Source organism: Taudactylus pleione, unplaced genomic scaffold (genome assembly GCF_031769625.1).
Source record: "Taudactylus pleione unplaced genomic scaffold, aTauple2 ptg000094l, whole genome shotgun sequence".
In the NCBI taxonomy this organism is placed as follows: domain Eukaryota; kingdom Metazoa; phylum Chordata; class Amphibia; order Anura; family Myobatrachidae; genus Taudactylus; species Taudactylus pleione.
In genome coordinates this window covers 1,856,562-1,884,361 of record NW_028284496.1, presented here as the reverse complement: position 1 = coordinate 1,884,361, position 27,800 = coordinate 1,856,562, and the positions used below count along the sequence as shown (strand labels likewise).

The 27,800-nt window shown below is 47.4% G+C and overlaps 1 protein-coding gene across 2 annotated transcripts; it reads left to right on the top strand.

Annotated features, from left to right (window-relative positions):
• Window positions 1-2,026: 2,026 nt before the first annotated feature.
• On the top strand, window positions 2,027-27,800 carry LOC148526753 (interferon-inducible GTPase 5-like). 2 transcript variants are annotated; one of them, XM_088469848.1, is made up of 2 exons: window positions 2,027-2,179; window positions 24,661-27,800. In XM_088469848.1, exon 2 carries the CDS (start codon window positions 24,680-24,682, stop codon window positions 25,871-25,873), a length of 1,194 nt encoding a protein of 397 aa, XP_088325974.1. In that variant the 5' UTR covers window positions 2,027-2,179; window positions 24,661-24,679; the 3' UTR covers window positions 25,874-27,800. The 2 variants fall into 2 exon arrangements, with proteins under 2 accessions (XP_088325974.1, XP_088325975.1); XM_088469849.1 differs by lacking the exon at window positions 2,027-2,179 and adding an exon at window positions 2,273-2,359.

Genomic DNA, 27,800 nt, shown 5'->3' with positions numbered 1-27,800 from the left:
TTGTGTGTGTATGCAGCTTAATGGAGCATACACACAGTCAGATTTGTCAGATCTGTCAGATGTACGATTGAACGATTTGACCAAAGATTTGAACGATTTGAACAATTGAACGAATTTTGACTGCATTACAATGAATGGAATCGTCCAAGTCTGGCTGCAAACACATCAGATGTCAGATATCGTTATCTGACCATCGGGAACGCGCGTCGTTCAAATCGTTCATCTGACAGATATGTTAGATTTTCCTTCAGATATGAACGATTTTTTAAATAGTTATTGTTCAGATCTGAAAAAAATCTGACTGTGTATGCACGCACCATAAATGATGACTTTAGACATAGTGAATATACAAGATAATAATTATCAATAATTCATATACATCTTGGAACAATTAATAAGTACCATCAAATAAAAACTAAATAATAAACTATACATACGCATATAAATATAAAAGAACTCTATAGCTACATCAAAATACAGTTGTCCAAAGAGGTCCCAGCATAAATATAACAGAGTTATAAGACAAAAAATCATAATTTACATAAACAAATATAGATATTATCATAAAATTCAATATTCATAAATCATTTTCATACCAATAATTTGGTGTATTCATTACTCACTGACACATTTTAAAACATCCACAGATGGAGCTAAATATTTCACTTGTGATTCTGTGAGGAGACCTGGAAAACATTCACTGTTTGGTGTCCTGAGGACCGAGTTTGAGAACGGTTGCTGCTATTTCCAAGTTGGAGAAAGGACCTCTGTGACGTAGACACCACGTGACCGCTGCAGGAGGCTGGACCGCTCCTGCTTCACCATCCACTAGGGCATAGAGGGAGAATAAATATTTGTGGCGAGCGCAGCGAGCCACCGTGCCCGAAGCGAGGCGAGCGTAGCGAGGCGAGCGTAGCGAGCCCGCGAGGGGACACTTTTGGTCCCCCGTTAGCATCCCCGCCCCTCCCCCTTTCAGGCCGAGTCACGTGGGTGTGACGTCACAGGGCCATCAGCGCTGTATTGTCTAGACCTAACCCTTATTTATATGATGCCACAAGGGGTCCGCAGCACCTTTCAGAGTATAGAAAGAAAATGAATAAAACAATAAAACAGTGACTTACAGTACAGAACACTGAAGAACCTTGACAAGGTTTATAAACATTGCAGCATCGGCAGTCATAATACCCAAATTCAGCAATGGGGGGGCCGATCCCAAAGTAGGGCAGTTGGAAGGAGATGATGGTATAAGTGAGGTATGAGGGCATAGGCAAATGCAGGGGGGTTCCATCTGCCTGGAAACCCCCCTCCCAAGCCAACACCATGGCCACAATAGAAATAGTAATATAATAGAATGTTACTAGTGCTGCATGTTGTTCTCAGTATCACAAATGAAATAATTAGCACCACCTGTGGATCTTTTAAAATGTGTCAGCCAGTAATAAATATGCCTGTGCACCAACTAGAAGATGTGGAAAACATGCATTGTAAGGGGTGCACTGCTATAGACCATCTATAGGGCTAATTATTAATACTGTATAATAATACACTATCCAGTACATAAGGAGACCGATATGTACATATAGGTCCAGGGCAGTGCTTCTGCTGCTCCCCCAGACTCCCAAACTTGCTCCAATGCTCTGGAATTGTGCCCACATGTGACATAAATACATTCAGCTCAGGCAGGATGGACCTACTGCCGCATCTAATGGCTTACTGCGATCGCTGGTCCTGTATATGTTGGGATTATGACACACTATGCCCTCTTCGTGGACAGGCCACACTCGCCCTAAAATCAGGCATTTGGAAACCCCCCTCTAGAATTCCTGCGTTTTCCACTGGAGGGCCCTGCTCGTGAGAGCTTACAATCTAAAATATTTTATTGGCAGAACCTTGCAGCTCTGCTCATACACTGCATTGCACTGTCCTCCCCACTCCAAACTTATATCTCTGTTACACTGTGACAAGCTATGAGGGTTATGAAGCTCCTCCCCTTGTGAGGTCACATCCACTAGTAGGTGTGCAGGAGGAGAGTGGGGAGCAGACACAAAGTGGGTCAGCTGGAGATGAGACTGATGCCTGAATACAGGGAGAGGAGGAACCCAAAAACAATCTAAATTGGAAAAGTACAAGAACGTCTGAGGACGTGAGGTGACGGGAGAGGCTGAGTATCTGGAATAAGGTATCTGGCTGCTTTCACTTTAATTTCCTGTAAGACAATTGCATTTGTTTGTACAGAAGTTAAATAACTGAGCACAGCTGGCTATAGGAGCTGCCTTACAGGGACAGCACAGAGCTGCAGGAACATCACTCCTGGTATCTCATCTGCCTCTGTAATCTTTGAACCACAACAGTGAATACGGTAATCACTTATACACCATTTACCAGCCAGGGACTGGTTTTTCCACCATCAATTTAGTGATTTTACATTTTTGCAGCAACCCACGCAGGTCTGAATTTTTTTATACAACCGTATATCTGTTTTGAAACCATGTATCTTTATATGTATAATTCATTTTAGATTATATAAATACTTTTTTTTTTTTTCTCATAAAACTTGTATACAATGTATTATAGTACCTTTACACACCTTGCCCTATATTAGTAATCTCTCCTCACTGGGACATGGTCTGCCCTGGAATGCGTTTTTATATAGATATGGAGAAAATAGACTTAAGAAAGACGACAAAAAGCTGCTGATAATTTTAAACTGCTTTACCCATTATTTTACTAAATAGGCACATACGTCTCCTGCAGTGACAGTAATAACAGCATCTTCAGTACAAGTGAGAAATTGGGTTATAAATTTACAGTGACGCTACATCATGGGTTTGCTGTTACTTTGTGTAGTCTAGTAGCGAGGTGTCAGATATTTATTGAGCTCTGGGCCCGATTCAGACCCGCTCGCAAGGATGCGTTCGCACGCAGCCTGCCAAAGGGTGCATTCTGCACATGCATACGCATCACAGTGCGCGTGCGCGAACCAGGCTGTGCAATCGCGAAGTGCTCGCCTCTTGTGCATAGACTCCTCGCTAGCTTGAGTGACAGGAGAAGCCGTTTGTGGGTGGTGACAGAGGATGGTCTCTGGAAACCGGGGAGTGGAGGTGCGAATGCAGGCGTGCCTGACCGTCTTAACGCCATATCAGAGGCGTGCATAATTAAGACGCAGTGTCATACTACACGTCACATGGCTGAATTACACACTGAAGCACTCGCAGTGCTTGCGGTAGGGTATAGTCAGTCACAAGTGCTGCGTATGCATCCGATGGTACTCGATGTTACCGATGGTTGCATACACATCCTGGAGATGACATGCACAAGTGGGCATCTTAATACAGGCTGGCGGGTGTCTGCATACACAGCGCGATCGCATGCCAAGACATAGTGGGTGTGCTAATGCCTTGCTGTGCGATCACGGATTTGCATACTTTTGCTGCGTGCGAACGCATCTAGCGAGCGGGTCTAAATCGAGCCCTCTGCCCGATGTATTAAAGGGATAATCATTTAAAAAGCAAAATCATGCTCTATACCCCTCTTTCTCCTTCCTTGTGCGCTAAGTAGGGCTGTCTAACAACGGCTGTGCCATCGATAGTCAATGGTTTTCCACCATCAGTAAGAAACCATCAATGGTAAGCTATCTATTATTTACCTATGCACAGTTGGTGCATAATAGTACATAACTGGGATGCAGTTGCCATGAGGCATTAGACACCGATGTCTACCATCAGTGGCCTCCCATTGATGGTGAAAACACTCACCATCGCCATCAGACCATTGATGGTTGCTAACTATCAATGGTGAATGGCCAACCCTATTGCCAAGCTCTGTGCAAGTACTGTAACTGTCCTCTCCAACCCCTTGCTTCAGGGCGATATTCATTTTTCATGACTAATCTCCTCGTAAAGCAATTGCTGCACGCTGTAGGCGTGGTATCAGGGTTACATACTGGTGGTATCAGGGTTACATACTGTAAATCAATCACATGAACACATTTGTGATAAAAAATTAAATAATGTTCACCAAAGGAATATGGTGAAACCCTAATTTATTAATAGCGTACTTGTTTGACTGCTGTGTAATGCTGCAGTGAGACGTACTGTAGGGCCATGATGACATTTGCCGTGAATAATGTTAGAAAGCACCCGGACCACCCACTTCACTGGGCAAGTGGGCAGGATCTGTGAAGCAGGAGCCTCCTGGTGATTCTGGGAAAGCAAATAATGGGCCAAGCTAGTGTTAAGGTGCCCATCCACTAGATGATTAAGTTGAATGATTGAACAATAACAATCGTTCAATCATTTGCAAAAATGTCTAAAACGACCAGCGATGCCCGTGCCCTCTGGTCATTTAGACATCTATCATCGGGCAAACAGGCTGGTCAACCTGATGATAACGTCAGGTTGAGCATGTTTGCAGATGATTGATGAGCCTGCACTGAACGACTGCTCGTTCAGCGCAGGCGCATCACAGACTGACAAACGACTGCACGATTACAATGCCATAATCGTGCAGTAGTTTGCATGTCTGCTAGTGAACGGGCACCTTAAGTCTAAAACAAATGTGTTTGTGTGTATTTTTGGGTAAACAGTAAAATGTTTGTTTAGACATGTGTTCATTCTGTAACAACAATTATAAGCCTCACCCGCCCCCCACCCCCCCATGCCATGAAGCCCTCTTGTGAGTGCTTGCCCCAACTCTTCCCTCTAAGTGTTAGGGGATGCAAGGCCAAGATACGCCCAAGTCTTGATACAGACACATTTTAGTGCTTGTGTGGGCTTCATAAATGTTTACATGTACATCACAAAAATATACATATGCCCGAGTCTATGGGGGATGTATAAATGTTTACAAGAAAATTCTGTTACATCTCATCCTCATTTGCCTGCATACTGAGCTGTCTTGGCGATGACCTGGGAGTCCTATTGCCCATGAGTGGCACGTGCGAAAGCCACAGTGAGGAAGAGGAGAGGACTCTATATGCAAAAAAAGCCCATAGGTGTTGCTTATTGTGTAGAAGCTTTGGAAAGTTACACTTTCTGGAGCTTGCAGTATATAGTCACACCGCAGGCCAAAATACCCTGTTTAATAGATATGGGGATCCTTATGTATTGCGGTAAACCTTCGAAAATGGCAGCTTTTGGAGGTTTTACTATATTTTTTCACAGACATAACCTGCCATGCTTGAGGCCAATAGTCTGTCTGAGAATGTGTGACCGTGATGAATGAAGAGTCTGGCCATCAGCTACGTATTCATTTACTGACAAAGTACATACTGTATGAATATTGAGTCAGCATCCAGTGCTAGAGAATGGGGCGTGTCTGCATGCCACATCCCATCACGAGAACGGCACATGCTCCCAGGGCATACCTGCCTACTTTCTGGCTGCTCCTTCCGGGAGGAAGCAGCCAGATCGGCAGGACGGGGGGGGGCGTGTCTGTGACAAGGGGGAGTGGCTGGGCTGGTGACACACACTTAGGGGCGGGCTGGGGGCAGAGCCACGCAATCGCGTCAGTTCGGCCCCGCCCCCGCTACACAATGCCTGTAATATCGGCATTGTGAAGCAGGGGGCGGGGCCAAAATGACGCGATTCGCATCACCGGCCCCCTTTACTGCAGGGGTTATAGTGGGGGGGATAGGAGGGGAGGGCGGCAGCCGGGAGGATTACCTGCCTTCCCGGGAGGTCGGGAGCGGCACCCGATTTTCAGGGGGCTCCCGACCAAATCGGGAGGGTAGGCAAGTATGCCCCAGGGGTTCCTGCAGCCCTCTACCCAATTTCTTCCCTACACTTCAAAACAGCTCACCCTTGCTACTGGTTTTGTGTGGCATTGAAGGGTCATTACCAGAGATGTGCACTGACCCGCATGTTTTGGTTCTAATTCATCGTCGTGTTTTGTTTATTTGCCAAAACCTCCCTCACATATTTTGGTTTTGGATCTGTATTTTTTTTTAAAGTACAGTGCTTCTTTGTGTGTAAAAGTAAATATTAGGGGTAAGCGGGTTCGGATTTCTGAAATCCGAACCCCCCCCATCCAAGGCCGTTCCGAGTCAGGCTCGACTTTTCCCTCCTGACTCTGAAATCGAGACAAAAACGTCATCATCCCGCCTTCCGGGCCTCGCGGGTTTTGGATTCTATATAAGGTACCGCTCGTAAGCGGCCGCTCATTCGTTCTGACTGATGTTCGCACAACTGCGCATGCGTACGGATTTTAATACGCATGCGCGAACCAGTCAGTGCGGACGAAAATCGTGTGCTCGCTAAATAGCGAATGCCTGCTATTTTGAGTGACAGAATGAGGCGTTTGTGGGTGGTAACAGGGGAAGGTGCTGGAAAACGGGGAGTGGAGATCAGAACGCAAGCGTGCTTAAAGGTCAAAACGGGCGTTTTAAGGGTGTGCATAATTACTAAAGCAGCATCATCGACCACGTCACTTGGTTGTTTTATAGTTAGAACTGCTCGCATGATTGTGGTAGGAAAAATCAACCACAAGAATAGCGAGCAGTTCATACGGCGTCCGATGAACTCGATTAATCGAATAAATAGTGGACATGACGTATGATGCGAGCGGCCAGGGGGCGTTTTTTTCAAAATTACGTTCGCATGTTTTGTTCGCTCGTTCAGACATAGAGGCGTGAACATACCGCAAAGAGCGAACGGTTAATTTAAATTAGGGTTGAGCGGGTTCGGATATCTGAAATCCGAACCCCCCCCGAGCCCCCCCGATCCGAGGCAGATCCGAGTCAGGCTCGACTTTTCCCGCCTGACTCGGATCTGAAATCGAGGCAAAACGTCATCATCCCGCCTTCCGGGTCTCGCGGGTTTTGGATCCTATATAAGGTACCCGCGTCGGCGCCATTTTCTCACTCGGCTGTGGACAGTGAAGAGGGAGGGTGGGAGTTAGGGCTGTGTAGTGTAGTTTAGTGTAGTGCTGCTATTGTCCACTACTTCAAAGTCCATAGGGGCTGGTTGTGTTGTGCTGTGCTGCTGTTGTTAATAGGGGCTGTGTCCACTACTTCAAAGTCCATAGGGGCTGGCTGGACTGTGTTGTGCAGTCAGTTCTCCATAGGGGCTGTGTCCACTCCAAAGTCCTGAGCAGTGTCCCAGTCCTAAAGGGGTGCTGTAGTGTTGTCCAGGGGGTGCTCTGTCCATCAGGGGTGCTCCCCCCAAGTGCTAAAAAAAAAATTGTTTGTGAATTGTGTGCGCAGTAGCCGCACGTGCATCAACAAAGTAGTGCCAAGCGTGCGCCTGTGTCTTAAGTAAAGGGCCGGCTGGCTTGACCGTTAAAGGGTGCTGTAACCCCCAAAGTACACTCCAAACCAAATAACAAAATATTTTTTCTGTGTTTGTGAATTGTGTGCGCAGTAGCCGCACGTGCATCAACAAAGTAGTGCCAAGCGTGCGCCTGTGTCATAAGTAAAGGGCCGGCTGGCTTGACCGTTAAAGGGTGCTGTAACCCCCAAAGTACACTCCAAACCAAATAACAAAATATTTTTTCTGTGTTTGTGAATTGTGTGCGCAGTAGCCGCACGTGCATCAACAAAGTAGTGCCAAGCGTGCGCCTGTGTCATAAGTAAAGGGCCGGCTGGCTTGACCGTTAAAGGGTGCTGTAACCCCCAAAGTACACTCCAAACCAAATAACAAAATATTTTTTCTGTGTTTGTGAATTGTGTGCGCAGTAGCCGCACGTGCATCAACAAAGGAGCAGCGCCAAGCGTGCGCCTGTGTCCCATAAGTAAAGAGCCGGCCGGATCATTTCTTAAAGGCTGGTGTAACCCACAAAGTGCACTACTCTCCAGTAAAAATAAAAAAATATTTTCTGTGTTTAGCCGCACGTATATATCAAATCGATATAACATAAATGGAGGACCAAACTTTCTCCGATAAAAATAAAATAGAGAAAGATCAAGAACCACTTCCTCCTGGTGCTGAAGCTGCTGCCACTAGTCATGACATAGACGATAACATGCCATCAATATCGTCTGCCAAGGCCGATGCCCAATGTCATAGTAGAGGGCACATACAATCCCAAATGACATAGTTCAGGAAAATGACCTTGAAAAAAACATTTAAATCAGCTGAAGAGAAACGTAAACTTGCCAATATGCCATTTACGACACGGAGTGGCAAGGAACGGCTAAGGTCGATCCCTAGTATGTTCATGACTAGTGGTTCAGCTTCACATGACGATGGAAGCCCTCCTCCCACTAAAAAAATCAAAAGAGTTAAGCTGGCAAAAGCACAGCGAAGAACTGTGCTTTCTAAGAAGATATCACAAATCCCCAAGGAGAGTCCAAGTGTGGTGGTGGTTGCGATGCCTGACCTTCCCAGCACTGGATGGGAAGAGGTGGCTCTTTCCACCATTTGTACGCCCCCTGCAAGTGCTGAAAGGAGCACACACAGTCCACTTGCTGTTATGCAAATTGAAGATGTCACTGTTGAAGTACAACAGGATGAGGATACTGGTGTAGCTGGCGCTGAGGAGGAAGTTGGCGAGGAGGATTCTGATGGTGATGTGGTTTGTTTAAATCAGGCTCCGGGGGAGACAGTTGTTGTCCATGGGATGAAAAAGCCCATCACGGTCATGCCTGGGCAGAAGACCAAACATTCCACCTCTTTGGTCTGGCAATATTTCTATCCAAATCCGGACAACAACTGTCTTGCCATATGTACCATATGTAAAGGTGAAATAAGTAGGGGTAGGGACGTCAACCACCTAGGAACATCCTCCCTTATACGGCACCTGCAGCGCGTTCATAAAAAGTTACTGTCAAGTTCAGAAACTTTGGCTAAGACCGTAAGCAGTCCAGGGACACCTAAATCCCCTTGTCCTGTTGTATCCAAGCGCCTGCAAACCACACCGTCAACTCCCTCGTCAATTTCCTCCTTAGTCAGGATCGGAAGTAGTCCTGCAGGCCATGTCACTGGCATGACTGACTCTCCTATCCGGGATTCCTCCGGAGGATCCTGCATTGCTACGCCTACTGTTGCTGCCGCTGCTGCTGTTGCTGCTGCTGGGAGTCGTTCATCATCCCAGAGAGGAAGTAGGAACACCACTACTTTTACTAAACAATTGACCCTCCAACAGTCCTTAGCGAGGAGGATGAAGTACGACAGCAGTCACCCTGAAGCAAAACGTATAACTGAGGCCTTGACTGCTATGTTGGTGTTAGACCTGCGTCCGGTATCCGCCATTAGTGCAGTGGGATTTAGACAATTGATGGAGGTAGTGTGTCCCCGGTTCCAAATTCCGTCTAGATTCCACTTCACTAGGCAGGCGATACCGAGACTGTACAGAAACGTCAGAAAAAGTGTCCTCAGTGTCCTGAAAAATGCCATTGTACCCAATGTCCACTTAACCACGGACATGTGGACAAGTGGAACAGGGCAGACTAAGGACTATATGACTGTGACAGCCCACTGGGTAGATGTATCACCTTACGCAGCAACAGCAGCAGCATCACCAGTAGCAGCATCTCAGAACCGCCAGCTCGTTCCAAGGCAGGCTACGCTGTGTATCACCGGTTTCAGTAAGAGGCACAACGCCGACAATCTCTTAGAGAAACTGAGGGAAATCATCGCCCAGTGGCTTACCCCACTTAGACTCTCCTGGGGATTTGTGATATCTGACAACGCCACCAATATTGTGCGGGCATTACATCTGGGCAAATTCCAGCACGTCCCATGTTTTGCTCACACAATAAACTTGGTGGTGCAGAATTTTCTGAAAGCGACAGGGGCGTGCAGGAGATGCTTTGGGTGGCCCGAAAAATTTCTGGCCACTTTCGCCATTCAGCGACTGCGTGCCGAAGACTGGAGCACCAGCAAACACTCTTGAACCTGCCCCGCCATCACCTGAAGCAAGAGCTTGTGACGCGGTGGAACTCAACCCTCTATATGCTTCAGAGGATGGAGGAGCAGCAAAAAGCCATACAAGCCTATACATCCACCTATGGCATAGGCAAAGGAGGGGGTATGCACCTGACTCAAGCGCAGTGGAGAATGATTTCGGTGTTGTGCAAGGTTCTCCAGCCCTTCGAACTTGCCACAGGTGAAGTCAGTTCAGACACTGCCAGATTGAGTCAGGTCATTCCCCTCATCAGGCTTTTGCAGAAGCAGCTGGAGAAAGTGAAGGAGGAGCTAAGACGGAGCGATTCCGCTCGGCATGTGGGACTTGTGGATGAAGCCCTTCATTCGCTTTGCCAGGATTCCAGGGTGGTCAAACTGTTGAAATCAGACCACTACATTTTGGCCACCGTGCTCGATCCTAGGTTTAAAGCCTATGTGGTGTCTCTCTTTCTGGCCGACACAAGCCTGCAGAGGTGCAAAGACCTGCTGGTGAACACACTGTCAGCTGAAGCGGAACGTGACACGTCAACAGCTCCTTCTTCATTTTCTCCCGCAACTGGGGCTGCCAGGAAAAAACTTAGGTATCCTAAGCAACCCGCTGGCGGTGATGCAGGGCAGGCAGGACCAAGTTTGGACATCTGGTCTGGACTGAAGGACCTGGCAACAATTTCTGACATGTCTACTGTCACTACATATGATACTGTCACCATTGACAGAATGGTGGAGGATTACATCGGTGACAGCATCCAAGTAGGCATGTCAGACAGTCCATACCTGTACTGGCAGGAAAAAGAGGCAATTTGGAGGCCCCTGTACAAACTGGCTCTATTTTACCTGAGTTGCCCCCCCTCCAGTGTGTACTCCGAAAGAGTGTTTAGTGCAGCCGGGAACCTTGTCAGCGAAAGGCGTAGGAGGTTGCTTCCACAAAATGTGGAGAAGATGATGTTCATCAAAATGAATTATCAACTCTTCCAGGGAGACCAGCCTCCAGAACGTACAGAGGGACCTGTGGTGGTGGATTCCAGCGGGGACGAGTTAATACTCTGTGAGGATGAGGATGTACACAACACTGAAGAGGGTGAGGAATCGGTGGATGAGGAGGATGAGGATGACATCTTGCCTCCGTAGAGCCAGTTTGTGCAGGGACAGATTAATTGCCAGCTTGTTTTGTGGGGACCCAAACGAACCAATCATTTCAGCCACAGTTGTGTGGCAGACCCTGGCGCTGAAATGATTGCTTTGTTAAAGTGTGCATGTCCTGTTTATACAACATAATGGTGGGTGGGAGGGCCCAAGGACAATTCCATCTTGCACCTCTTTTTTTTCTTTGCATTATGTACAGTTTGGGGCCTAGTTTTTCAAACTGCCATCCTGTCTGCCACTGCAGTGTCACTCCTAGTTGGGTCACGGGTTTGTGCCGCCCACTCGTGTCGCTTAGCATAGTCATCCAGCTACCTCGGTGCAGCCTTTTGGACATAAAAACACTATTGTGAAGTGTGAGGTGTTCAGAATAGACTGGAAATGAGTGGAAATTAAGGTTATTGAGGTTAATAATAGCATAGGAGCAGAAAACCAACACATTCTGTGATTTTAGCTGTTTTTATGCTTTTTAAAAAAAAAATACAGATCCAAAACACAAAACCCAGAACCCAAAACACGGAAGGGTGGTTTTGGCAAAACCAATCCAGATCCAAAACACGAAGAAAGATCCAGATCCAAAACCAAAACACAAAACACGAAAAGTGGACGGTGCACACCCCTAATTTAAATAGCCAGACCCTTTTTCTGGACGAACGAGCGCAAATAGCATCTGGCTCTGAATCAGGCCCTGTGTCCACTCCTCCAAAGTCCATAGGGGCTGGCTGTGTTGTGCTGTGCTGCTGTTGTCCATAGGGGCTGTGTCCACTCCAAAGTCCTGTGCAATGTCCAAGTCCTAAAGGGGTGCTGTAGTGTTGTCCAGGGGGTGCTCTGTCCATCACGGGTGCTCCCCCCAAGTGCAAAAAAAATAAATATTTTTTCTGTGTTTGTGAATTGTGTGCGCAGTAGCCGCACGTGCATCAACAAAGTAGCGCCAAGCGTGCGCCTGTGTCATAAGTAAAGGGCCGGCTGGCTTGACCGTTAAAGGGTGCTGTAACCCCCAAAGTGCACTCCAAAAAAAATAAAAAAATATATATTTTTGTGTTTGTGAATTGTGTGCACTGTGGCTGCACGTGCATCAACAAAGGAGCAGCGCCAAGCGTGCGCCTGTGTCCCATAAGTAAAGGGCCGGCTGGCTCATTTCTTAAAGGGTGGTGTAACCCACAAAGTGCACTAGTCTCTAACAAATATAAAAAGTTATTTTCTGTGTTTGTGTGCGCCTTAGCCGCACGTATATATCAATATAACATAAATGGAGGGCCAAACTTTCTCCTATAAAAATTAAATAGGGAAAGATCAAGAACCACTTCCTCCTAGTGCTGTTGCTGCTGCTGGGAGTTGTTCATCATCCCAGAGAGGAAGTAGGAACACCACTACTTTTACTAAACAATTGACCCTCCAACAGTCCTTAGCGAGGAGGATGAAGTACGACAGCAGTCATCCTGAAGCAAAACGTATAACTGAGGCCTTGACTGCTATGTTGGTGTTAGACGTGCATCCAGTATCCGCCATTAGTGCAGTGGGATTTAGACAACTGATGGAGGTAGTGTGTCCCCGGTTCCAAATCCCGTCTAGATTCCACTTCACTAGGCAGGTGATACCGATACCGAGACTGTACAGAAACGTCAGAAAAAGTGTCCTCAGTGTCCTGAAAAATGCGGTTGTACCCAATGTCCACTTAACCACGGACATGTGGACAAGTGGAACAGGGCAGACTAAGGACTATATGACTGTGACAGCCCACTGGGTAAATGTATCACCTTACGCAGCAACAACAGCAGCGTCACCAGTAGCAGCATCTCAGAAACGCCAGCTCGTTCCAAGGCAGGCTACGCTGTGTATCACCGGTTTCAGTAAGAGGCACACTGCCGACAACCTCTTAGAGAAACTGAGGGAAATCATCGCCCAGTGGCTTACCCCACTTAGACTCTCCTGGGGATTTGTGATATCTGACAACGCCACCAATATTGTGCGGGCATTACATCTGGGCAAATTCCAGCACGTCCCATGTTTTGCTCACACAATAAACTTGGTGGTGCAGAATTTTCTGAAAAGCGACAGGGGCGTGCAGGAGACGCTTTGGGTGGCCCGAAAAATTTCTGGCCACTTTTGCCATTTAGCGACTGCATGTGCCTGTGTCATAAGTAAAGGGCCGGCTGGCTTGGCCGTTAAAGGGTGCTGTAACCCCCAAAGTGCACTCCAAACAAAATAAAAAATTCTTCTTTTTTTTTCTGTCTTTGTGAAATGTGTGGGCTGTAGCCGCACCTGCATCCTCAAAGCAGCAGCGACAAGCGTGAGTCTGTCTGTTAAAGGATTACATCAGTGACAGCATCCAAGTAGGCATGTCAGACAGTCCGTACCTGTACTGGCAGGAAAAAGAGGCAATTTGGAGGCCCCTGTACAAACTGGCTCTATTTTACCTGAGTTGCCCACCTTCCAGTGTGTACTCCGAAAGAGTGTTTAGTGCAGCCGGGAACCTTGTCAGCAAAAGGCGTAGGAGGTTGCTTCCACAAAATGTGGAGAAGATGCTGTTCATAAAAATGAATTATCAACTCTTCCAGGGAGACCAGCCTCCAGAACGTACAGAGGGACCTGTGGTGGTGGATTCCAGCGGGGACAAATTAATACTCTGTGAGGATGAGGATGTACACAACACTGAAGAGGGTGAGGAATCGGTGAATGAGGAGGATGAGGATGACATCTTGCCTCCGTAGAGCCAGTTTGTGCAGGGACAGATTATTTGCCAGCTTGTTTTGTGGGGGCCCAAACGAACCAATCATTTCAGCCACAGTCGTGTGGCAGACCCTGGCGCTGAAATGATTGCTTTGTTAAAGTGTGCATGTCCTGTTTATACAACATAAGGATGGGTGGGAGGGCCCAAGGACAATTCCATCTTGCACCTCTTTTTTTTCTTTGAATTATGTACTGTTTGCGGCCTAGTTTTTCAAACTGCCATCCTTGCAGTGTCACTCCTAGATGGGCCACGCGTTTGTGCCGCCCACTCGTGTCGCTTAGCATAGTCATCCATCTACCTCGGTGCAACCTTTTGGACATAAAAACACTATTGTGAGGAGTGAGGTGTTCAGAATAGACTGGAAATGAGTGGAAATTAAGGTTTTTGAGGTTAATAATAGCATAGGAGTAGAAAAATCAACACATTCTGTGATTTTAGCTGTTTTTATGCTTTTTTTTAAAAAAAAATACAGATCCAAAACACAAAACCCTGAACCCAAAACACCGAAGGGTGGTTTTGGCAAAACCAATCCAGATCCAAAACACGAAGAAAGATCCAGATCCAAAACCAAAACACAAAACACGAAAAGTGACCGGTGCACACCCCTAGTAAATATAGTGTTAAAAATTGAAAACAAAAATGCACAACCAGCACCAAGCTTTCTTGAGACGATCCTTGATGTGAAAATAAGGGGAGGGGATGTAGGGGTCCCCCATATTTTACACAACCAGCGACTGGCTCCTGTGCCAGACCTGATTGTGAAAATATGGGGGGAAACATGACCTTGGGGTCCCCCATATTTTACACAACCAGCACCGGGCTCCTGAGCCAATCCTAGTTGTGAAAATACGGGTGAAAAATGACAGTGTTCCCCCGATTTTACAAAACCAATACCTGGCTCTTTCTAGCAGAGGGGTAATGCCACAGACGGGGGAGCCAGTGAAGCGTGCCAAAGCATTAAGCACCCCCTACTAGTCAAACCTGGGGATTCCTCAGGAAGTGGGGAACCCAATAAAGTGGTCCCCACTCCCAGGGACACCCCAGGCCCAGGCTGATAGCCCAGAGCTATTCCCCACACCCCTACTGGCAGTGAGTGTAGAGTTGATAAGTGGCACAAATTACAATTAAAAATATTGTCTTTTACAGGAGGACTTCAGGTTCTAGCAAGCCTGCTCCGGTTGCAGGTACTTGGAGAACCACAAGTACCAGCAAGCATGGGCATTAAGGGCCTCATTCAGAGGTGGTCGGAAGATGCAAGCGGTCGCTCAGAAACTGGGCGGCCACTTGTATCCTGACTGCCCGCCTCTGTTTCGGTCGTTAGGCTGTGGGTTAACACCCACAGCTCTAACGACCTCTCCGGTGATGGTCGCGATGGTCATAGACCATCGCGACCATCGGGGCTTACGAGGAGACCCTAGGGTAAGGTCTCACTTGTCGTAAGCCCCGGAGAGCTTCTGGCTCTGTCAGAGCCGGAAGCTCTCCACTGACATCACTAGTGATGTCAGTGGGGCCTCCCCCAAACGGTAGGCGTTCCCATGGGAATGCCTCCGTTTGGGCTGCCACCCCCCCGGCCCGCCTTCCAAACGGGACGAGCTGTCAATCAACATCGACAGCTCGCCCCCTATGGAAAGAGACCCACTACGACTGGCGCTGTCGGTCGTAGCGGGTCTCACGCATGCGCACAAGGGAGCCAGCTCCCTCGTGCGCATGCGCACTGGCCAAACATCGAGGCGGCCGTGTGGTCGTAGACCGTACGGCCGCCTCTGAATGAAGGCCTAAGTGCCCGCTGGCATCTGTAGTCATCCTGCAAAAGAAATATTAAAAGAGGCAGTAGACACACACCGTAGAAAAGTAAAACTTTAATACATACACTCACACTATACTCACCTTGTCTCTGCTGATCGGTCCTCTTCTCCATGTAGGCAACCCCAGTGTTTAAAGAAAAAACTCAAATCGCAGCTCACAATCCATCCAGACTGAGAAGTGCAATATGTGTTTACATGTATATCGCTTCTGCCCGCAAATGACAAATGATTTGTATGGCCGCCAGTAGCAGCATGGTATCAGGCAGCTGATTGGCTTAGAATGGGCTCATTGAAGTCTATGGGGACACGTTGATTGGCTGAGAGAGAGCCATTCTCAGCCAACCAGCAGCCTCCTACCTTGGTAGCAGCAACTGGTTGGATCCGCCATACTGCACTCCGAATCCAAAATACAGGAGATCCGATGGTGCGAGTACGATGTTTTGTCCTGTTTTTGGACCCGGAGCTGGCAAGAAGATTTGAGCTGGGACCCGGATCTCCTCGGAACTGGTAAGTTGGGGTGGGTTTGGATTCTAGGGAACCGAACCCGCTCATCTGTAGTCATTACTCAGAGGGACATATCACTGAATTGTAACCAAATCTGGACAATTCTGATCAAGTGAAAACCATCAGCAATGTAGGTCGGTTTTGACAAATTCAATGACACTTCCTCATAAGTTTATATAGGGGGAAAATATAGCACATGCAATTTATATATCAAAAACCCCTTATAAAAAAGCCCTAAACCTCCCATGCACTTTGTGAGGGTATAGTAAGGTGGGTGGAGGCAGTAAGTGTTAGGAAAGGCCTTTATGGAAAGCAGTTTGGTGAGTGATTTAACGAATTCTGAACTTGTCCTTGTCATTTTCTGTGTAGTTTTGTCATAAGCCGGGTACACACTAGACGATGTTCAAACGACGCGATGGTCGCCCCAATTTCCCTTGAACTCCTGAACAAATGATATAATGCATACACACTGTGCAATCTTTGAAATGACCGAACGATATATCTCAGGGTTGCCTACCCTCCCGGTTCAGGCGGGAGCCTCCCGATAAACGGGTGCAGCTCCCGCCCCCCCGGAAAGGCAGGCAAGCCTCCCGCCTGCCGCCGATCCCCCGACCCCCCCACCATTACCTGAGAAAACCCCGCAGCGGGGGGGGCGCTGACGCGATTCGCGTCATTTTGGCCCCGCCCCCTGCTTTGCAATGCCTGTTTTTTCGGGATTGTGTAGCGAGGGCGGGGCTAAAATTATGCGTGGCCCCACCCCCTGTCCCCGCAAACCGACCTCAGCTCATTTGGACCCGCCCCCTTTTGCCGGCCACGCCCCCTGTTCTGCCGATCTGGCTGCTCCCTCCCGGAAGGAGCAGCCAGATTGTCGGCAAGTATGATATATCTTGCATCATTTTGTCATTTAATCGTTAACGTTACCATATCGCCTGGTCGTCTGGTATCACGTACACATTAGACGATTCAAAATCGCTAACGATATCTTCTGATCTGCCTGAAGATACGTTTAACAACGCACGGGAGCGCGCAAGTGCGTACACACTGGAGAATGTAGATGCTTTGACATTCCGATTCGGCTCACTATGACAATCATTTAGCGTCTAGTGCAGCGTTTTTCAACCACTGTGCTGTGGCACACTAGTATGCTGCGAGCGGCTGTCAAGTGTGCCGTGGCGGTTAGCTCAGCACAATTGTACTGTAGTGTGTTTTATTCCTGTGGAGGCCAATGTAGTGTGTTTTATTCCTGTGGAGGCCAATGTAGTGTGTTTTATTCCTGTGGAGGCCAATGTAGTGTGTTTTATTCCTGTGGAGGCCAATTTAGTGCGTTTTATTCCTGTGGAGGCCAATGTAGTGTGTTTTATTCCTGTGGAGGCCAATATGTGTGTATATTTTATCTGGGAGCCAATGTTTGTTTATTCATTGGTCATGCTCATCGCATAGCCGTATTGTGTGACTTGGCAATTTTAAAATTTTGTGTAGTGTGCCTCGAGTTGAAAAGCTTGGAAATCACTGGTCTAGTGTGTACCCAGATTTAGTTCATACTTGCCTACCCTCCCGATTTGGTCGGGAGCCTCCCGAAAATTCGGGTACCGCTCCCAACCTCCCGGAAAGGCAGGCAAGTCTCCCAGCTGCCGCCGACCCCTCCTGTCCCACCGCAATTACCTGTAAAACCCCGGCAGTGAAGGGGGGCGGTGACGCAATTCGCGTCATTTTGGCACTGCCCCTTGCTTCACAATGCCTCTAATGTCGGCAGTGTGGGGCGGGGCCAAATTGAAGCGCTCACGTGGCTCCGCCCCGCCCGCAAAAACTTGTCATCTGTCCGTCCCCGCCCCCGTTTTGCTGGCCACGCCCCCCCTGTAATGCCGATATGGCTGCTCCCTCCCGGAAGGGGCAGCCAAATAGTTGGCAAGTATGTTTTAGTTTAAAGTTTGTGTCATGTTTTGTCTGCTGTAATTTTTTTTTTTTCAGAATTGTCAGTGATTATTTGTGTGTACCTGGGATGTGTGAGGAGTGTAGTGTTAACGTAGGTTTTCATTTTCAGTGTTTGTCTTGTCTGTGTTATTTGTTATTCGTTTAGATGAAAGGAGACAAGAGAAGAAGTAGAGAGGACCCACACTCACAAACCCCGAGGACCCCTCCCCAGCCTCACTTCCTAAAAGGAAATGATAACGTCCAATTATTTGCTGACATTAAGTTTACACTGCAGCACTTCCGATCAAAATGTGTATTTGTTTATTTATTCTCTCTGTGAAAAATATGTTAACATGACAAACAATATATTATGTAAAGGTACACCAAATGCATACTTGCCTACCCTCCTGATTTGGGCGGGAGCCTCCCAAAAATCGAGTGCCACTCACGGCCAGGGGCGGATTGGGAAATGAAAGTGGCCCTGGAAAAAACCGTGAAAGCGGCCCTCGGTGTGCGCGCCGAAGGCCTTGTGTAAAGGGGTGTGGCCTAATGCGAAACACCATACCTGCAAGCCACTCCCCCTGTTTCAGTCATAGTCATACTGGGGGCATGCCTACCGCTCCAGGAGCTGATAGCCATGCCCACAGTCCCTCTCTCCAGTGAATAAGCACAGCGAGCATGTGAATGAGCATTTTCTTACCTATATGATTACTCTGCAACGGGGAATCTCTGAAGAAATTGATCCTCCCTGGACAGGCAGTGTCTTGAGTTGGTATTTGCTATTCACGCACGAGATCCCATGGTCTGGAAGCCGCCTGTATGTGTCCCAATAAAACCAATGTCATTATCATGCAACAGAGGTTCAACCAGATAATAAATGTGGGTTTCCCATATCAAACAATTTTATATTAATAAAATATATTTGCTCTTTTGGTACCATTTGCATCAGTAATATGGTTTCATTAGAATTGTTATCTTATTGAAGATTACTGTGCCCCAGTGTTTCTTCTAATAGTATCAGCGTTCCTACCGTCCTATATGTGTGTCTCCAGCACCACCGTCTGGGTGTGTCTCCAACCTATCCCCTCGTGTGTTTCTTCAGCGCTATCTCCCTGCGCCTCTCCAGTGCCACCCCCAATTCTCTCCGACACCATCCACCCACCGTGCCATCCTCCTGCGTCTCCCGAGCGTCATCCTCCTGCGTCTCCTCAGTGGCGTCCTCCTGCCCTAGCACAGAATAGCCCTTCTTTCTCACACACAGATCATCTCCCCTTAGCACAGAATACCCCCCTCCCCACAGACAGATCAACCCCCCCGTCCCCACAGACAGATCATCATTTCCCCCACCCCTAGTATAGCAGACCCCCATCCCCAGACAGATCATCATCTCCCCCGCCCTTAGTATAGCAGACCCCCCTCCCCAGACAGATCATCTCCCCCACCCCTAGTGTAGCAGACCCCCATCCCCAGACAGATCATCATCTCCCCCGCCCTTAGTATAGCAGACCCCCCATCCCCCAGACAGATCATCATCTCCCCCACCCATAGTATAGCAGAGCACCCCTCCCCACAGACAGATCATCTCCCCCACCCCTAGTATAGCAGACCCCCTCCTCACAGACAGATCATCTCCCCCGCCCTTAGTATAGCAGACCCCCCCTTCCCCAGATAGATCATCATCTCCCCCACCCCTAGTATAGCAGACCCCCCTTCCCAGACAGATCATCTCCCCCACCCCTAGTATAGCAGACCCCCCTTCCCAGACAGATCATCTCCCCCGCCCTTAGTATAGCAGACCTCCCCTCCCCCAGACAGATCATCATCTCCCCCACCCATAGTATAGCAGAGCACCCCTCCCCACAGACAAATCATCTTCCCCGCCCCCAATATAGCAGACCCCCCCTCCCCCAGACAGATCATCTCCCCCGCCCCTAATATATCAGACCCCCCTCCCCCACAGACAGATCATCATCTCTCCAGCACCACCCCTAGTATATCAGACCCCCCCCTCCCCCAACAGACAGATCACCACCCCCTAGACTGCAGCCAGACCCGATTGTCTCCTCTCCACTCTGCCCCCTCCCCAGGCTGTGAAATTAAACTTAAACATGACACTTCACAGCCTGGGGAAGGGAGAGTGGAGAGGATGTGATCAGGCTGAAAGACTGCTCTGACCGGCCGGCGGCCCCCCATCCCCGCCGCAACTTACCCTCACCGCGGCCACGCTGTCACCCGCGGTCCAGCGCCACTTCACCTCACTCCGACTGTACGCTGGGTGGAGCCTTGATAGGATGCTGGCCGCTGGCCTCTCTTCTCGCGAGAGAGGCTAAGGCACAGCCAGGCAGTACTGATAGGCAGCCAGGCTGCTTGTGTAAAACACACAGGAGCCGGCTGGGTGACGCGAATCGGGGGGCGGGGCCTCAAATAACAAGCGGCCCCACAACCAATCGGCCCACCGGGATTTTCCCCGCAAAAAGTAATGCCCAATCCGCCCCTGCTCACGGCCCCCAGAAAGGCAGGCAAGCCTCTCGGCAGCCGCCGACCCCTCCTGCCTGATTGTGATTGTATGAGAATCCACCGCAGCAGGGAAGGGCGGTGATGCGATTCACGCCGAATTGTGTCATTTTAGCCCCGCCCCCTGCTTCACAATGCCGGAAATCTTGGTATTGTGTAGCAGGGACGCGATTGCGTGGCCACGCCCCCTGCTCCACCCACAAACGCCGGTCACTCCCCACCCCTTTTGCCGATCTGGCTGCCCCCTCCCGGAAGGGGCAGCCAGAATGTCGGTATCTATGACCAAATGTGGCATACTAGTTTTGGGCAAAGTTTCATCTGGCAGAGAAAAAGTTTTTTTATTTTGATAAACTTTTCACTATTTTTTTTTTTTACACAATTGTCAGTGTAGATTTCCTTCAAGCGCCTATCCTATATGAGTTAAAGTTACTATTTAAGGGTCTGACTCAGAGCCGCTCGTAAGCGGCCACTCGTTCGCTCCGAGCGATGTTCGCACATCTGCGCATGCGTATGGGTTTTAGTACGCATGCGCGAACCAGTCATTGCGGTCGGAAATCGTGTGCTCGCAAAATAGCGAATGCCTGCTAATTTGAGCGACAGGATGAGGTGTTTGTGGGTGGTAACAGGGGAAGGTGCTTGAAAACGGGGAGTGGAGATCCGAACTCAGGCGTGCCAAACGGTCAAAACGGGCGTTTTAACGGTGTGCATAATTAACCAAGCAGCGTCATCTACCACGTCACTTGGTTGTCTTTTAGCCTGAACTGCTCGCATGATTGCGGTAGGAAAATCCAACCACAAGCACTGCGAGCAGTTCATACGCCTTTCGATGTACTCGATTAATCAAATAAATAGCGGAGATGAAGTAGGATGCGAGCGGCCAGGGGGCGTTTTTTCCAAAATAGTGAGCTCATGTTTCGTTCGCTCGTTCAGACATAGAGGTGTCAACAGACCTCAAAGAGTGAGCGCTTAATTTAAATATCCGGCCCCTTTTTCTGAACGAGCAGCCGCAAATAGCGTCCGGCTCTGAATCAGGCCCTAAGTCTTTTTAGTTTTGCAATAGCAGAACACAAAGGAAAGGTACACGTACGTGTATAAAAGTTGGTAATAAGTGCTTTGTCCAATAGAACTCAACCATGACTGTTAGTTGTTAGTCTATTATTTGGGTGTGTTTGCCATCGTTTGTTTGTTTATTTTACAAACCACATTAGTAAATCTGCTGATTCTATAGTCGTCTATATAAAAGTATACATTTTTGGTCCGGTGTTGTAAAGTGTTCTAAACTCCGTCGTTTTATTTAGAATCCAGTCTCCGAATTGCAAAACCGATGGGAAATTGTGTTATACAGTGTGAGTTGGATACACCAATAGTGCACTTACTGTGACAGCAGTGTCGGCAGAGCAGGGCTGCTGACGGTGTCCTCAGTACATGGAATGGCAGTGCTGCGTGCTGGCAGTGTCCTCAGTGAAGGGTACCGATGATGTCGGCAGTGCGGGGGTGCCAGCGGTGTCTTTAGTGCAGGTTTGCTGGCTGTGTCGGCAGTGCGGGGGTGTCAGCGGTGTCTTTAGTGCAGATTTGCTGGCTGTGTCAGCAGTGCGGGGGTTGCTGGCATTGTCCTCAGTACATGGAATGGCAGTGCTGCGGTGCTGGCAGTGTTTTCAGTGAAGGGTACCGGCGGTGTCGGCAGAGCAGGGGTGCCAGTGGTGTCCTCAGTGCAGGTTTGCTGACTGTGTCGGCAGTGCAGGGGTGTTCTCAATGCAGGGTGCCGGCGGTGTCGGCAAAGCAGGGGAGCCAGCAGTGTCCTCAGTGCATGTGTGCTGACAGTTTCGGCATTGCAGGGGTGCTGGTGGTGTCCTCAGTGTGGTAGTGTCGGCAGTGTGGGGGTCGCTGACAGTGTGTCCTCAGTATGTGGGGCAGCAGTGCAGGGGTGCTGGCAGTGTCGGCAGTGGTGGTGTCGGCAGCGGGAGATGTTGCCAGTGGGGGTGTCGGCAGCAGGGGTGCCGGTGGTGTCAGGCGGCGGGCGCCATCTTCTTTTTCAGTGTTCATTTTCAATGGGCTTAACACTGATTGGCTGAGAGCTGTGACAGACGGCTCTCAGCCAATCAGCATTAAGCCCGCTCAATACAAAACCTCACGACCCGACAGCGGCGTCACAAGGTTTTGCCTCGGATGAGGGATCCAGGGCACGCAGGGAGATCCGAGCGTCGCTCGGATCGTCCCGGATCCCTGAAATTCGGGTGGGTTCGGATCTCTGAGATCCGAACCCGCTCATCTCTAGCACTGACTCCCGTGTGTTGGTTTTGGTTCGGATCCAGATTCATACTTGGGTTTTGGTTTTGGATCTGGATTACTCTGCACGTTTTCGTTTTGGATCTGGAGGTTTTTGTTTTGTTTTTTTTAAATGAGAAAAAGGTTTTAAAAACAGCTAAAATCATGTGATTTTTGCAATCCAAAATTATTCCAAACCACTAGAACAGTGATTCCCAACCTCGGTCCTCAAGGCACACTAACAGTCCTGGTTTTGGTGATATCCAGGCTTGAGCACAGATGCTTAATCAAATTAACTGAGGTACTAATTAAGTCACCTGTGCTCCAGTATGGCTAGCCTCAAAACCTGGACTGTTAAACTGGCCACACATCTAAAGATTATTTGTCCAACCAGCCAACTAGTTGATTGGTTGGAATGAATATCTGGTAAGGGATGAAAGCAAATGACAATCAGCAATTTGCTCCCAAACGCGGGAAAATGGACTAAAATTGTTGTTTGAACAAATAATTTAGATCAAATATTTAACAAACTTGTCTGACGACCATTTTCATCTGTTTTCTTGCATTTAGGAGCAAATTGCTGATCATCAGTTACTCCCATACGTTACCAGATTTTCATTCCAACCAATCAACAAGTTGGCTGTTTGGATGTAAGTTGGTCTAGTGTGTGGCCAGCTTTAGTGTGCCTTGAGGACCGTGGTTGGGAACCCCTGCACTAGAAGATCAGAACTGCGACTTGGATTTATCCAAATCAGATTATCCAGATTAGAACAGCAACTCGGATCTGTCCAGATTCATGAAATCCGGGTGGATTCGGATTTATGGAAAACCGAACTGCACATCTCTGGTTATAACGTACCCCCACATGAATAATGGGGAAAATTTAGGCCACCCCCCCATCTGCTCATCCCATGCTCTATCCACCAACAAATACACCATATTTAATTAGGCTTCTTGGAAAATATTAACGTTGTATCCAACCCTAGCCCTTATAACTGCTGCTGCTCCCTGGGGTGAATATTATAAATTGACAATCTGCTCAGTTTATGGCCATTATATATTGTCTAGCTGATAAGTGATTCTCTAACCCTAATTTTTATATTTACCTAACACAACGATAAAGTTCCTTCATAAAACTACCTTGGTGTCAGTGGCCCAAAGCCGCAAGGCAGCGGTTCCCAAACTTTTTTGAATCACGGCGCCCTAGAGTATCAGCATTTTATCCACGGCACCCCTAGGCCAAAAGTTTATTTTTTGAGAAATTCAGCAAAAATTAAATGAAATAAATTGTGCTTATATGTCACCTTTAGGTTCGGTTATATTGTTTTGTTTTGTTTTTTGTCCCCATATTTTTTTGATTAGCAGCCATTAGTACTAGTTTTGCCTATCACACTAACTAAAAATAATTTTATCTGGTACTTTACCACTAACCCGAGGCACCCCTGCAAGTGCCCTGAGGCACCCCAGGGTGCCACGGCACACAGTTTGGGTACCACTGCTATTAGGGTTAAATTACAACAAGTCAGCCTCTGCCGCTGAGCAGTAGAACTGAAATTCCAGACATTGTGTGCGCTGAAGCTGGGAACGCATTGTGAGACTACTGTTTACACATTTCCATTTGCTGCCTTCAATCAGCTTCTCTGCCTAGAAAGCACACAGACAGCAGGCCGGGACTGAGTCTCCCCGGTCACATACAGCACACTGTTTATGCTTTCTTCCAAGCGGATGGAACGTAGAAAAAACTCTATGTAAAATTGCATTTACTATTACATGTAACATTTTTCCGCAACATTTTTATAATACAAAAACTTCAAGTTTGTTTAGGTATCAAAACTTCAGCTTTAAGCATATTCTTCTGCTCGGTAGTGCACAGGTTCTCTATACTGTATATTGAAGTTTAGCTGTGTTGCATGTTCTTTAATGTTTTCCGTTACACTTTTCTTTACAGTAAATATAACCAGATAAATATGGATTCGAAGCCAACTATGCATCTAATTCCTGAAAACGAACTGCAGGAGATGAGATCAGTCTTCGAGAAGGAAGATTTTGTAGAAGCCGCCAGAAGTATCAAGCAATCTCTCGTTGACATTGAACATGTCGCTCTGAATATTGCCGTAACCGGAGAATCGGGGTCTGGAAAGTCCACTTTTATCAATGTCATGCGTGGTGTGGAAGATGAGGATGAAGATGCTGCTAAAACAGGAGTGGTGGAGACCACAATGCAACCAACACCTTATTCGCACCCACAGCATAGAAATGTCCAGTACTGGGACCTCCCTGGAATAGGAACGACAAGCTTTAATGCAAGGGATTATGTGCAATTAGTTAACTTTAGTCAATATGACTTTTTCTTCATTCTTGCATCTGAACGATTCAAAGAATACCACATCCAACTGGCACAAGCCGTCCACTCCATGGGGAAAAAGTTTTATTTTTTGAGGTCCAAAATTGACTCAGACTTGAATGCCTCCAGAATACGGAGAAGAAACAACTACAGTGAGGAGAACATTTTGAAGGACATACGTGATGGATGTATTAACGGGCTTTACGAAGGAGGTATTCAACATCCGCAAGTGTTTCTACTCTCCTGCCTGGAACTAGACAGGTATGACTTCTACAACATGCAGAGGACTCTGGAGAGTGAACTTCCAAGCCACAAGAGGCACGTCTTTTTGCTTTCCCTGCCCAATATTTATAGACAGGCTCTGGAGAAGAAAAAAGATGCCCTTAGGCAGCAAATATGGAAATGGGCCTCTAGCTATGCCATTTCACACCTATGTTCAAGAGGTGATGTCGCCGCCTTGGTCAATACTATGACACAATTTAAGGAAGCTTTTGGATTGGATGAGAGATCCCTTGAAAAATTAGCAAAGACTTTTGGTAAAGACCTCAGTGATTTGAAGTCCGTGATCAGATCCCCGCTGGTCCATCAGGAAACAATTGTTGAGCGTGACGTTGACCGAAAGTTGTTGGCACAAGACATGACAGTCATTATACTAATGCTAAAGAAATATGTAGTTAGTTTTGTGCCAGAGATAGGCAACGTGGCAGATATGGGCATCGCCTTTGGGACTGCTTATTGGATGCTCTGCGGCTTCCTGACAGACGTTGCAGATGACGCATCAAGGGTGATCTCAAAGGCTTTAGAGAGTTCTGCCTAAACCAGAAGAAGACTTCCTTATGTTTGCCACATTTTATAGGACATCAATGATCTCGGGAACTATTTTTATAGGGTGACTGTGCACTACAGAAGACGTTTACGCTGTCAGTACTGAAGTTCGCACACTACTTGCTTAGGAAAAAGAGCCTAAGCCATTGACATTATATTGAGAAATGACTATGGGCCTGATTCCAAATTGCACGCAGGTCCATATGCGGCAAACTGCGCAAGCACTGAAGCGAACATGCGTATCTTTGTGTATCTCCGGGTGATTCGGAGTCACAGGGATATTTCCTACCGTACGTAAAATGGGCATTTCAGGGTAGAGAACCATCTTGTGGGAGTGCCATGGGTGTATAGTGGGCAAGTTGCCAGAGTCACACCATGTTCTTGGCCGTGCGTACGCCGAGGGGAGGCGTATTTCAGGTGTAAGTGCCCCTAATAGTGGTGACGGCTGTTCTTGCAGTTGGAGGGATGGGGCGGTGCAGTTGCAGAAATCGGTGTGACACAATATACAGGAAGATCGCAGCCGGTGTACAGAAGTTTAGCGGAGTTATCTGCGACTTACAGGCTCTATATGTTCAATTCAACATGCTGTTTGTTTTCTATCTCTTCTTGCTGAGTAATTAACAATTCTTGTCTACAGCAAATTAACTGGTAACGTAATGACTGCATATTCCCAAGTTGTTAAGGATAATATTTTATTATCGTGTATCCTGACCTTAGTCAGAGCAAACAAGAATGATGTCTACTCTAATTTAAATATATAAATGGCGCGATATATGCATATACCGCTTACGTGTTATTCCCATCTCTACGCAATAATAATTCATATTAGGCCTGCTGCTCTCTTGTACCTTTGTCCCTACTACTAGGATTGGTAAATTGGCTATGTATCGAATTTGATTTTAAGAGGTAGTAATTGTATATTGTTATTGCAAGGTGCCACAATGTTCTGCAGCGTTGGACAAGGAGGAAACCAGAGCACTCCTAACCGTATAATAACAGAGCTCCAAAACGGGAAGAGGGCATTTAACTGCAGCTCATAAAAGTGTGAGATCTGTCTGATTTCAGACAATTTATTGCACCTAGGATATGGCTGGTGCAAAGGCACCCTAACAGTCCAGGTTTTAAGGATATCCATGCTGGACCACAGGTGATTTAATTAGTACCTCAGTCAATTTAATTTAACCACCTGTGCTCAAACATGGATATCTCTAAAACCTGAACTGTTGAGGTGCCTTGAGGACCGCGTTTGTGTGAATATCTATTTCAGTGTTTCTCAACCCCAAACAGTTCATGTTTTCTAGTTGACCTGGAAAACGTGACCTGTTTGGGGTCCTGAGACCCGTTGTTTGAGAAGCCCGCTCTATTAAGAAGGACACATGGCATTCATTTCTGATGGACAAAATGCATTCTTTTTTACACATTCCTTTCAGACTGCTGTAATTCAGTGCTTCCACCCAAGTATTGGTCGTAGACCGGGCCTACGTGGGGAAATCCAAATGAGAATAAACTCACGCTTAAATTATATCAGGGTATGCTTATACTTTTACTTAAGCTCACAACTGACACTCGCAAATAATAACATCTTGTATAGACATTATGTAATCACATAACCCAATTACAATATGAGTGGAAAAATGCAACTGAACAGAGTAACACTCAGTACCTGTATATAAATTAATAACTTAGATGTATATAGTAGTAATACAAGTCATATTTTACTGTAACACCTGTGGTCATAAAGTAGTTACATTGCAAGTCCTCAACTTGTTTAATACAGGGTAAGTACTTTACACCACTGTCGGTTTGTTGTCCCTTTGACACTTGTCGATAATATGCTGTTCCTAACTTTTAGTATATAAAAGTTCTGCTGTCGGAATATCCTTTGACGGTAACTTTATGCTGCTGTCTATATCCACTGA

Bases quoted from the DNA above. Each gene is read 5' to 3' on its own strand.
- LOC148526753 (XM_088469848.1), top strand. From the start codon at position 24,680: ATGGATTCGAAGCCAACTATGCATCTAATTCCTGAAAACGAACTGCAG.